At 36.3% G+C, this 10,990-nt stretch overlaps 2 protein-coding genes and 1 long non-coding RNA gene across 5 annotated transcripts; 2 read left to right on the top strand and 1 right to left on the bottom strand.

The window, feature by feature from the left end:
• The first annotated feature begins 432 nt into the window (after positions 1–432).
• Positions 433–3,152, top strand: LOC121261575 (alkylated DNA repair protein ALKBH8 homolog). 3 transcript variants are annotated; one of them, XM_041164008.1, is made up of 4 exons: positions 434–754; positions 1,065–1,096; positions 1,426–1,627; positions 2,558–3,152. In XM_041164008.1, exons 1-4 carry the CDS (start codon positions 511–513, stop codon positions 2,590–2,592), a joined length of 513 nt encoding a protein of 170 aa, XP_041019942.1. In that variant the 5' UTR covers positions 434–510; the 3' UTR covers positions 2,593–3,152. The 3 variants fall into 3 exon arrangements, with proteins under 3 accessions (XP_041019941.1, XP_041019942.1, XP_041019940.1); XM_041164006.1 differs by having other exon boundaries at positions 438–754; positions 1,426–1,632; XM_041164007.1 differs by lacking the exon at positions 1,065–1,096 and having other exon boundaries at positions 433–754; positions 1,426–1,632.
• Positions 3,153–4,445: 1,293 nt separating this feature from the next.
• On the bottom strand, positions 4,446–5,242 carry LOC121261699 (translocator protein homolog). The gene has a single exon (XM_041164185.1). It carries the CDS (start codon positions 5,206–5,208, stop codon positions 4,639–4,641), a length of 570 nt encoding a protein of 189 aa, XP_041020119.1. The 5' UTR covers positions 5,209–5,242; the 3' UTR covers positions 4,446–4,638.
• A 1,246-nt stretch (positions 5,243–6,488) lies between these two features.
• LOC121261549 lies at positions 6,489–9,659 on the top strand. The gene is made up of 2 exons (XR_005939920.1): positions 6,489–6,606; positions 9,235–9,659. It is a non-coding gene; the product is annotated as an uncharacterized LOC121261549 (long non-coding RNA).
• Positions 9,660–10,990: the final 1,331 nt, after the last annotated feature.

Below are 10,990 nucleotides of genomic sequence, written 5' to 3'. Positions count from 1 at the left end.
AATCCATTTGCCTCCATCTTTCAGTTTTTATATTTTTCACTTACATAGCTGTAGTTTTATGTTCGGGTCTATGGTAGGGGTGCTACCTCCTCGCTCCCGGCTCAGCCCAATGACCCATTGGGTCTATAAATTTTTTTGTGGTCTAAAGTAAATTAGAGTTGTATTTTAAATTGTCTTGACCTCCTAGACTAACTTTTATATAAGAGATTAATACAATACAATAATCATACTTAAATAAAAAGTTTATCACGAGGGGCGGGGCGCTACCCACCCCTCGTTTATGGTATATAAAATTTTGCTAAGACAAATAATATGGTTACTACTTATACATGAATGAAAATAGTTATTTTCACTTTAATTCAGCATTTTTTTATCTTTTTTTTTAAAAAAAAAATTAATTAGCAAGAATTTATCAATTACCTGGGAAAAAAAATGGAAATCACTTGGGAAAATAGAAGAAAGAATGGCCTTTGCCCGGTCAGAATCAATTTCGAGCTAATTTTCGAAGAAATGGATGATCAAGAGGCAGTTTTCAAAGAAGTGTTTGGCGAGTCATCGGACAGCGAAGGGTACGAACAACAACAATCGCCTCAATTGGAAGAACATGATGAAATGCACGAAGATCGACCTACTCCAACAACTTTCGATCAAAACACCAACTGGGAACAAATCAAAGAGATCAGAGGGCTGTGGTTGTGCAGGGATTTTCTCTCGGCTGGACAACAGTCTTCCGTGCTCTTCTCCATTGCAAACGGTGCTTTTCATGCCCACCCACTCTTCTTTCTTTCCTTAACTTTTCCTCCCCTTTCCCAGTTTTTCGATATTGAATTTTTTTTTTTTAGGTTTATAAGGAAAAATCGAAGAAATGGAAGGATAAAGAGGAGTTCATTGCCACTGATACGAAAACAGAAATAATTGTCCATCTAATGAATAAAGTTGTAATTGAATAGAATTTTATTTTTACTTTATAAGGCTAATGTTATGTAGTAAATTCATATGATTTTAGGTTTAACATCATTGTTAAAGTCTCACATGTTGTGTTTTGTACGAACGTGTGGTTGCAGAAGGATGGTTCACTGAAGCCTCTCATAACCAGGTCCGTACCAGCCTAGAATGTAACATAAGATTAGCACAGTGTTCTAAATCTTGAATATATAATCTGGTACTAATTATGGGTATGCTAATGTCAAGATAAGGTTTTGACCTGTCACATTGGTTGTCGTGTATCTGTAAATCGTGAAGAAGTTTACCCGTTGGTTTTTAGTTTAGATGGTAGTTGAGAACAGCTTGATGGTAGTTGGATACAGTATGAGAATTTCTTTTGCAAACCGGGGATCACAATTAAGGTGATGATAGCAATTACACGCGATACTTACTTGTGATATAGGTTTTTTCAGATAAGCTTATCGGTTTCTTGGTCTGCAGGCTATGAGGTTTGGAAATCTTCCGGCATGGGCAAGTGAGATTTCCGATTCTATCCGTGAGCTGGTGCTTTTAAATGATCCTGGTCTTGATCCTATGAACTTGGGAACTTATTATGGGGCACAAGAAGAATGTGCATTTCCATCAGATTTACTTTGGAGGGAGCCTCTCTTTGACCAGCTCATTGTAAATGCATACCAGCCAGGTGAGGTGCGAGATAACTACTTCTAGTTCCAAGTACATGGTCTTGAGTCATTAGCCATGAAGTTATTGGGCTTTGAGATTGTTGATTTTGGCTTATTTCTGCAGACTTCTATGTGATCAGTTTAACCTCTTGTGCTTCCTTTGGAAGTACTAAGGGTTTCTAAAGATTGTATTGGCGGTGTCTTTTAAGAGGGTTTCTAAAGATTGTACTGGTGGTGTCTTTGTTGTCTATCTTTCTAGTAAATAAGGATAAAATCAAGTCAGGTCACGTTGTTTGAAATGGAAATTCCCGGTCCCAAATTTTATTTATCGACATCGTTTTGGTAGAGCCTTAACTCCGTTTTGGCTTTTGTGTGTTAAGTGGGTTAGTTTGGATCGCAGGAAGGGAGCGGAAAAAGAAGGGAGCAAAAGAAAACTGAGAAACTGCGTTCCTTTCTTGGATATTTTTTTAATTTCTTTTTACTATGTATGTATATTGATATATATATATATATATATATATATTTATATAGATATATGGATATATGCAACTGTGTAGAGTATTGATGTGGCAAAGAGAGAAGATGCTGCAATCAAGCTCTGTTGCATCTTTCACATCTGAAGTGAATGGTCTTTTGTGGTTTCACATCAAGTGTCTTTACCAAGACATCAATAATATATCCACAATTCTCTTATGAAATCGCCATGTTGCAATGTGGAATTGTGTGTTAAGGAGATAATCTCCCTGGAAGTCTTTTTAGTAGGATTCAATATTTATATTTTGGGATGTCACTCAACCTAAAAGCAAGCCTATGGGCCTTATGGTGCTTTATATATTGCCAATTATCACATTACCATGTACTCTTCCTGACTTAAAAGTTTAAAGTACTTGCCATATGCTTTATTTATTGGTGTCAAATATTACATGACATTCCAGCACACGTATGTGCAGGGGATCTGTGCACATGTAGACCTTATGCGCTTTGAAGATGGTATTGCCATTGTCTCCTTGGAGTCATCATGTGTGATGCATTTCACCAAAGTTGGAGAAGCTTATTGTGACGCTGCAAATGGGGGAAAGTCGCATCCACCCGCGACAAAGATTCCGGTTTATCTGACCCCTGGATCGCTAGTTCTTATATCAGGAGAAGCTCGCTACAGTTGGAAGCATGAAATCAACCGGAAGCCAGGGTTTCAAATATGGGAAGGGCAGGAACTAAATCAGAGGAGGAGAATCTCGGTAACACTAAGGAAGCTCTGCAGGGTTGATTAGCATGTTAACCATCACATTTTGAGTTGCAGGATACATTCGTTTTATTGTTTTTTGATTGAGCCCTCGTTCTTCTTGATCTTAGGGCTTGTACTTCATATGGGGTGACTAGAGGATAATGCTCGAATGAGAACGTCAATAAGAGGGCACCCATAAGTCTTAGTTACAGAAAGTTAGCTTGTGTTGTATCTCTTTTCCTTTTTGTGGGATTTCTGAAGCTTTTTGTGTCTCGAAAGAAAAAAGAATGAAGGACGTTTGACACCTTATGTTTAACCAATTGAAATTCTAGAAGTATCTAATTTCCTTAAATTTTAGTCCTGGGAAGTACCATTCCAGTATGGCATGACTGTTCTAGTTTGTTCGGATAATTCTCATGCCCGCATATCATTTAGGCTACATTTGGATGTTGAGCTAAACTAAACTGATTTGAGTTCTATATAAATAGTAGTGAGTTGAGATGATTGATTTAGTTTTGTGAGACTCACTTAAGATGAGTTTAAAATGTAATAGTAGTGAGTTGAGGTGATTGAGTTTTGTGAGATACACTTAAGATGAGTTTAAAATGTATTTGAATGTTAGAATGAGTTTAGATATATCTATAAAAAGTTGTAAAATTATTCAAACTGACCATAAATATCTACTATTTACTGAAATTAATCTGCCCACAGTGCGCCGAACCTGCAAATAAAAGAAAAAATTTTCTACACTTCATTCTGGTGCAAGGATTAAGGAACAAATGTCATACTATAGGTTTGAGTTGTGGCCTGTGAGGCCCAACAACATATGTCAATGAGTAATGCACTTGAAATTCACTATCCAGCCGATGTCAATTGTCAGCTCATGTCTGGAGAACCATAAAGTCCATTTCGGTAGATGCCAGCGCTATTTACGTGGACCTCAATCAACAAGTTCAAGTTAAACTGTATTCATTTGTGTTTGGATGTCCAAAGCAGCTTAAAAGTAAAGTGCACTCAGCAGCTTTCAACATCCCGCAGCTAAGTGTTCTCATATATGAATTTTGATTCTCACTCATTCCAGGCAACAACTGATGTGGTCGCACGATTTGCACTGGCAGTACGGAAGTTGAATAAGAAAAGCAACATTAAATATGGTCTCTTGTAAATTATAAGATCATTTGAATTACCTTTTCATTATTGCTTGACTCGAGTGCTGAGATAGGACTATACAATTAGGAAAAGTAAGATTAGATGGATGTTCCAACTTCATTAGCGTCACTTCATTTAGTTGAAAGTTTCATCTTTGAATTCGCTACTACTGCTGTTAGGCCTTGCTCTGTTCTGTATGCACGATGCGTGTATTTGTGTGCAACCAGCCAAATAAGAAAGTCATGAAAGCTACTTAACAGTAAACTACCTCGTCATAAAATGGATAACCTGTCGAGGAGAATCGCAAATCTCGTAAGCCATTATTCATTGGGTTCCTTCGAATCTCTTTAACATTGAACCACATGTTTTCAAAGAACACAAAAAGTGTTCTTAGCTTTTGAGCTTGATATTGTTATTACTGATCATTGTGAATTCACAAGGAAAAAAAAACAAAGCAATATCTCTTATATCCAAACCGGACCAGTCTTAGCATTATTATACAGTCACGACTCACAACAATACATATTCAACATGCCATGTATGATGTATCTACTAATTGTATGCAGAAAATGAACTTTTTACAAACTATATATAGGATAACAGTGTGCTCTTCATGCCACAAAGGGGGGAAAAAGAAGGAAAAATCGTCCAGAATTTTCAAAGAAAAAGAAGCTTGAGATTTACAATAGCCAAAAACGCAGTCCACGCCAAACAGGGTTTAGCCAGATCACCGGCGATCGGATTCACCTCCTTAAACATCCGATAACACCCGACCACAGCCCCAAACATCGCCAAACACACCAGCAGCCCGATCCGACTGGCTCCCGCGCCGAGAACAATCTGGTTCCAAGCCAAGCTCAATCCGAGTTGAGCCAAGTAAAGGTACAGCGCTGTCGGTTTCCTATGGAACCCACCCACGGCCCAGACAAGCCAAGCCGACAGATTCATCAGGAAACTCGAAGCCAGGCATGTCATGTGCAGGGCCCACGGCGGTGGTAACCAGAAGCGCTTTGACAGAGTGCCGTAGCAGCTGCGGTCGGCGCCGAGGTGAAGGCTTAAGAGGGTAAGAGAAAGCGGGACGGAAACACCTATGGCGAGGGACCTAAGGCCGCGTTTGGCTATGGCCGCGTTTCTAAGAGGTTTGGCTTTGTTTTCCCTGTCGTTGTAGGTGCGGGTGGTGATGTCGGGGTTCTCTCTAGTACGATGTTTGAGGTTGTGGGAAGCCATAAACGTGTGTGCGTCTGTACGGATTGTGCGAGTTAGAAGAAAAGGGTTTGTAGGCGGGTCGTTATATAGAGACGGGGTGGGGACGGAAGTGAAACGTGGAGTAGGAGGTGGGGAAGAAGTGGACAGAGATGTTACACGTGGATAAGGTTTAGTGCCAGCAGATCAAAAGAATATGGTCATCGTCATCATCATGCTGCTTACGGAACGAAAGGAATGGGGGGAGCTGGAGCTCCAACTACCAAAAGCATTTTCGCAGCCACACGTGTGCTAGTTTGTCAGTGTCCGATGATGATAAGTCCGCCACCACAAAAGATAAAAACCGACGCTCTGTTAAGAGCTTTTTTTAAGGAGATATTTGTATGGTGAAATGGAATGGTAATTTTGTAAATAATTATCAAATAATTTATGAATAATAATAAGATAGTTTAAGTTAAATATTTATTAAGTATTGAAAAAGAAGATAAAAAATTGAATAAAAAATATTATAAAATTAAAATATTGTTAGAATATTATTTTTATTTTAAAATTTAAAAAATTTTATTTTATTTTTATTTAAAAGTTTATAAAAATTGTAATAATTAATTTGAAAGTGTTATAATGTTTAATTTGAAAAAGTTTGTATTTAATAATTTTTTAGATGGAAATGAGATTAGATGAGATTGAAAATTATTTTCAAATATCTCGTTGATAGGTGATGTAAAATTCATGTATCTATCAAATTGTCTAGAAAAATTCTACTCTTTATCTCACATACTATATACTATATATAATTTTTTATTTTTTATTTTATTAAATATGTGGTGTATAGATAATGAGTAGAAAAATTCAATTAGTTTAAGAAGAATAAAATTATTTAAAAAAAATAAAAATAAAAATAAAAATAAAAATGATATATGGTATATAAAAATTATAAGTAAAACTCAATTGGCTAACGGATGCTTTATTTTATTCAGTTTGTTACAGCGTTACAACTTGCGTGGCTACGTAACGTGTACTGTGCTTGTGCACAAATATAAATAAGATTTAATTCATTTTTCTCTCTTTTGTGAACTTTTTTCTCTGTAGCGAAATGAGTCGTACTATCTATAAACATTTATTTAAAAATATATTATCTTATTTTTTTTATCCCACTTTATTTATAAGTATGTGAAATGATTTTCATTACGTGGATAAAGAATCGTGCTATTGATAAGCCTCATACCCTCCTGTAAATCCATTTCAAAACATGTCAGTCATTTTACTTTTTTATCCGATTTTATTTCATTTCCGCCCCCAGTTTGTTTCGCGCTATCTTCCCTTCCTCGGTTAGTTTCTGCTCGTCGATTCCATCAACCACGACCTTCCTTTCTTGTGCTTCAAATATGCAAGACTCTGGTTCCATCCCGTCGTCCGCTTGAGGTAAACATAATGTATGTATTCTCCACGCCCCTCCTCCTTTTTCTGAGTGAGTTTTGGGTATGCTTCAACCTCTTCTCTATCAATCTCTCTATTCTCCTGATAAGCTGCTGTAAAAACTTTTAGTGGTTGAAATATGAGATTTTCGAGCATGTTGGTATGTGTTTGGATTTTTTTGGGGATGGTCGCATATTTAGGATTTTTTGTCTTATTTTCCTTGGTTCGACAGCTTCTACCTCTTCAAACTCGCAACACTTGTTGGGTTTGATTGCATATATGCATTTGCTGGTTTTAAGTCTATTTAAAGTCTTGAGATGCAATGATTCTATTAAAAAACCTACTGATTGCATATATGATTTCAAAAACTGGTTTGAGTTTGTTGTTGTCGTCTTCCCAAGGAAGAAAATATGGGAATGTTGTTGCTGTTGAGTGTGGGGCGTTTCTGGTTTGAGTATGATTATGAAGTCTCCCTTTTCCATTCGTGCCCTAAATGCCAATTTATTTTTTCTCCAATTTCTGATGTTACAACAATGTAGTTCTTTGAATTTATAGAAAAATCTTTAAAATATAAAGTGATTGAGCTAGAAACACCCATTAGCAGTTAGATTTATAAAACATAGGCCATGATTCTCATCACCTTTGTTTTTCTCTTTTAATGCTCGAAATGCTAAAACTGTTTTTTCTCATTATCTAAAACTGTCTAAAGAAAGTAAATGACAAACTAGAATTGCATGCAAATTTAATTTCTTCACACATTATGAACCAAAAAATTAAAATGTATAAAATGAATAAACTGTCTATTATTATAGGAGCTGCAGATATTGTACAAACCATATCAATGATTGTCTCTGTTTTTGCAGTAGCTAGATAAGGTGTCATGTTTACCTATGTTTTTTTTAGTAGGTGTCAATTTTTGCCTCTGTTTTTTAGTAGCTAGAAACCATATCAATTTTTGCCTCTATTTTTAATTGAGTTTTTGTCAAAACGAGAGGTACTTGTCATTTAGAATTTTACTTACTTGTTAATTGAGTTTGATTGAGTTCCATGGTCCCAACTCATTTTCCTTTGAAGGATGGATTCACTACTCCATGGAGTTCCTTCCTTCACTACCCTCTTACAAGAGGGGGAAGAAAGCTATAATGACTACCTTAAGGCATCCTTAAATGGCAACTTAGAATCCCAAGTTACTCTCCTCCCAAACCAAAACAAGCAAATACTAGAAAATTAAAAATCAAGACAAGGAAACTTTAGTGTAGAAGAGGACAATTCATTAGTATAAACTTGGCTCAATACTAGTTTGGACCCGATCCATGGAGTTGATCACTCTAAACATTCATTTTAGGTTAGAGTACATGAATACTATGAGGAAAACAAAAAATCCACTTCTTGTGAACATAGCTCCAGCTCTCTCATGAATAGGTGGTCAACCATATAATATGCCACAACCACATTTTGTGGGGCCTTAGCCCAAATCGAAGGAAGGTTGACAAGTGGGGTTATTGAGCAAGCAAAGGGGCTCTACCAAAGTAACCACTCTATCGCATTCAATTTCCTTCATTGTTGGACTGTGCTAAGGTACCACCTGAAATGAAAACAGACGTTGGCTAAAGGGAAGATGAAAATTAAGAGGAAATTAGTAACTGAAGAAGCTTATGTGCCAGAGTTTACATGTATAGTGAAGATACCATGTCTCCATCTATACATGTGGATTTGGAGAGACCTATTGGAAAGAATACTGAAAAATAGTAAGAGAAAAAGAGAAAGATGCAAGATAGCGCAAATTCCAATCTTATTGACTTGGTGAATGAGATGAAAGAGGAGAAGAAGAGAGCAAATGTTGTGAAAAGAGAATATAGGAAAGAGATTATCCGCCTCACAAAAGAGAGGCTTGAGCTGGACCAGCAAAAAGAGGAGTAGGAAATTATGAGGATGGACACTTCAACTTTGCCTCCAATATAGTAAGATTATTTCTATTGCATCCAATTGAAAATACTTAAGAAGTGAAGGTCTAAAAAATCGTGATTGTGAGTTCGGCATGAGTTGCAAAGGACAATCTTTTGTAAAGTAACAATGTAGCCACTATCGATAGTTATATTTTGATAATTTTTCGTAAAGAACACAACTCAAAGCTGGGAAGCCCACGTGTGGATGCCTATTGACTACGTAAATGCAGCCGCTGCAGATAGTTATATTTTGATCCCTTTTTGTAAAGAACACAACTCAAAGCTGGAAACCCACGTGTGAGTAGTTACTGACAACATAAAAGCAGCCATTTTAGATAGTTAGATTTTGATCTTTTTTTTAGAGAACAATACTATAAGCTGGAAACCCACATGTGCATGCATACTGACTACAGAAATAGGCGCAGACTGTGTTGTTCTCTCTTTTGATAAGTTGGGCAGCACACTAAACTACTATGCCATCATAACAACTTTGTTATATTTGTAGATTTTGACAATGGTGTATAGATTTCATGAATATTAACTGTCATGTATGAATATTGTGGATTACTATATATTTCATGAATATTATTAACACAACTATGTATGTATGTATGAAAATTGTGAGGCTTATGTTTTTTTTTTTTGGTAAGTAGTGAGGCTTATGTTGTACTTATGTTGTATGCAATAGTATTGGCAGGGCTGTTTATATGCAAATGGTGAGACCTCTATTGTATGCAAATGGCAGGGCTCACTGGTCATATAATACAGGGTTGTATGTATACATTATGGTGGGGCTTCTGTTGTAAACAAATGGTGTTGTATATATGTTATTGGCAGGGCTGTATGTATGTATGGGCTTTATGTAGGTAGGAAAGGGCCTGTTATTTCTTAAAAAGACTAACTGTTAGGAAAGGAAAACAATAGAGATGATAAGACTAACTATTGTATGCAAATGACAGGGCTCATATAATACAGGGTTGCATGTATACATTATTATGGTGGGGCTCCTGTTGTAAACGAACGGTGCTATATGTATGTTATTGACCATGTATGGGCTGTATGTATGTTGGAAAGGACCATTTATTTCTTATAAAGACTAATTGTTAGGAAAGGGAAAGAGTAGAGATGATATTGTTTCTTAATCATTTTACGTCGTTTAATTCTTTGTGAGAATAAAAGGAGGATAGTAGAGTTATATGTCTATTTTTTGTGAATGTATGCATGTGGAGGGGAAGAGTAGGGAGAAAGAAGATAAATTAGAGTTTATTGTAAGTAATGATTTTTTGAGAAGTTGGGAAAGTTGCTTGTAAGAGGCACAATAAGCAAATTAGTTCTAAATTGTATGACATGATGGTTGAAGATACCAAAGTACGGTGTTCTTAGCTGTTTTGAGAGTGATTAATTATTGGTAGTTGGATAATGACTAAGCATACAGATTGACTATATATTTGTCATAAATGTTTAATGAGATCCAACTGGAGTTAAAATGAAGTCATCGATCTCTAATGTAATGATGATGTTCAATGAAGTTGTAAAATTCATCTGTATGCTCATGAGACACTAGATCTTGGAATATTTCATCCTTTTTTTCATAAACATCTCAGTCCTCTTAGCGATCATCAGCACCATGATGCAGGGTGTCGACAATCACTTCTGATCACATGATTGGATCGGTTGTATCCGATGACTAGAAGCTTGAAGCATCCCTGAAAAGAAGAGATGCTACAAGTTCCAAAGGCAAAGGCCTAATTGCATGAGAATAATCACTGGTGATATCTTTGATCTTGGCCCTCCTCTGTCTTCAATTTTAGTGTCTCTCTCTTTCTATGTCTACCTCAAATCCCTTAGTTTTTTTCTTCTTTCTTCTTCTTCTTCTTTCCTCTTTTTTTTTTTTTTTTTGTTATATCAAATGTGTTTGTGTGCCAGAGAATCAAGAGTCCTCTGTCCTTCTATTCAGTTGCCTGCCCTGCACACTATTGTTGTTTTAATTTTTTTTATTTATGTTAAACTAATTGAGTTATTTTACTCATCATTCATATAACACACTTGCTAAGGGAAAAAAAATAAAAAAATAAAAAATAAAAGTAGGTGTGTAGTGTATAAATGATGAGTATAATTATTCGAGAATCAATATCTATCAAAATTATTAGGATTTTTCCATAATTTAAATGAGGAATGGGGAAACAGAATGAAAAATGTCCGTATAGTGCTAGCTGCCACAAGATATTCATGTACTCAAGGGTTGGCCCAAGTGGTGAAGGCCTTGGTCCTGGGGTATCACTCTCTTCAAGGTCTAAGGTTCAACACCTCATGGGGTGCAAACAATCTTTTGAGGCCACACTCTCTGGTGAAAAGTCAGCGATTTAACCAGTTCTGTGTAGGAAAACTTTCGAGTGTGCGGGGCACAGGACTAGGATTTATGGGACTAGGGTTTACTCTATTGG

Source organism: Juglans microcarpa x Juglans regia, chromosome 4D (genome assembly GCF_004785595.1).
Source record: "Juglans microcarpa x Juglans regia isolate MS1-56 chromosome 4D, Jm3101_v1.0, whole genome shotgun sequence".
NCBI classification, from domain to species: Eukaryota; Viridiplantae; Streptophyta; class Magnoliopsida; order Fagales; family Juglandaceae; genus Juglans; species Juglans microcarpa x Juglans regia.
Note: the sequence above shows the minus strand (reverse complement) of the source record. Positions and strands in the feature narration are given on the sequence as shown.

Bases quoted from the DNA above. Each gene is read 5' to 3' on its own strand.
- LOC121261575 (XM_041164006.1), top strand. From the start codon at position 511: ATGGATGATCAAGAGGCAGTTTTCAAAGAAGTGTTTGGCGAGTCATCG. The intron at 755-1,064 runs GTGCTTTTCATG...GTGTGGTTGCAG, and splicing joins GCTCTTCTCCATTGCAAACG to AAGGATGGTTCACTGAAGCC. The intron at 1,097-1,425 runs GTCCGTACCAGC...CTTGGTCTGCAG, and splicing joins CTGAAGCCTCTCATAACCAG to GCTATGAGGTTTGGAAATCT.
- LOC121261699 (XM_041164185.1), bottom strand. From the start codon at position 5,208: ATGGCTTCCCACAACCTCAAACATCGTACTAGAGAGAACCCCGACATC.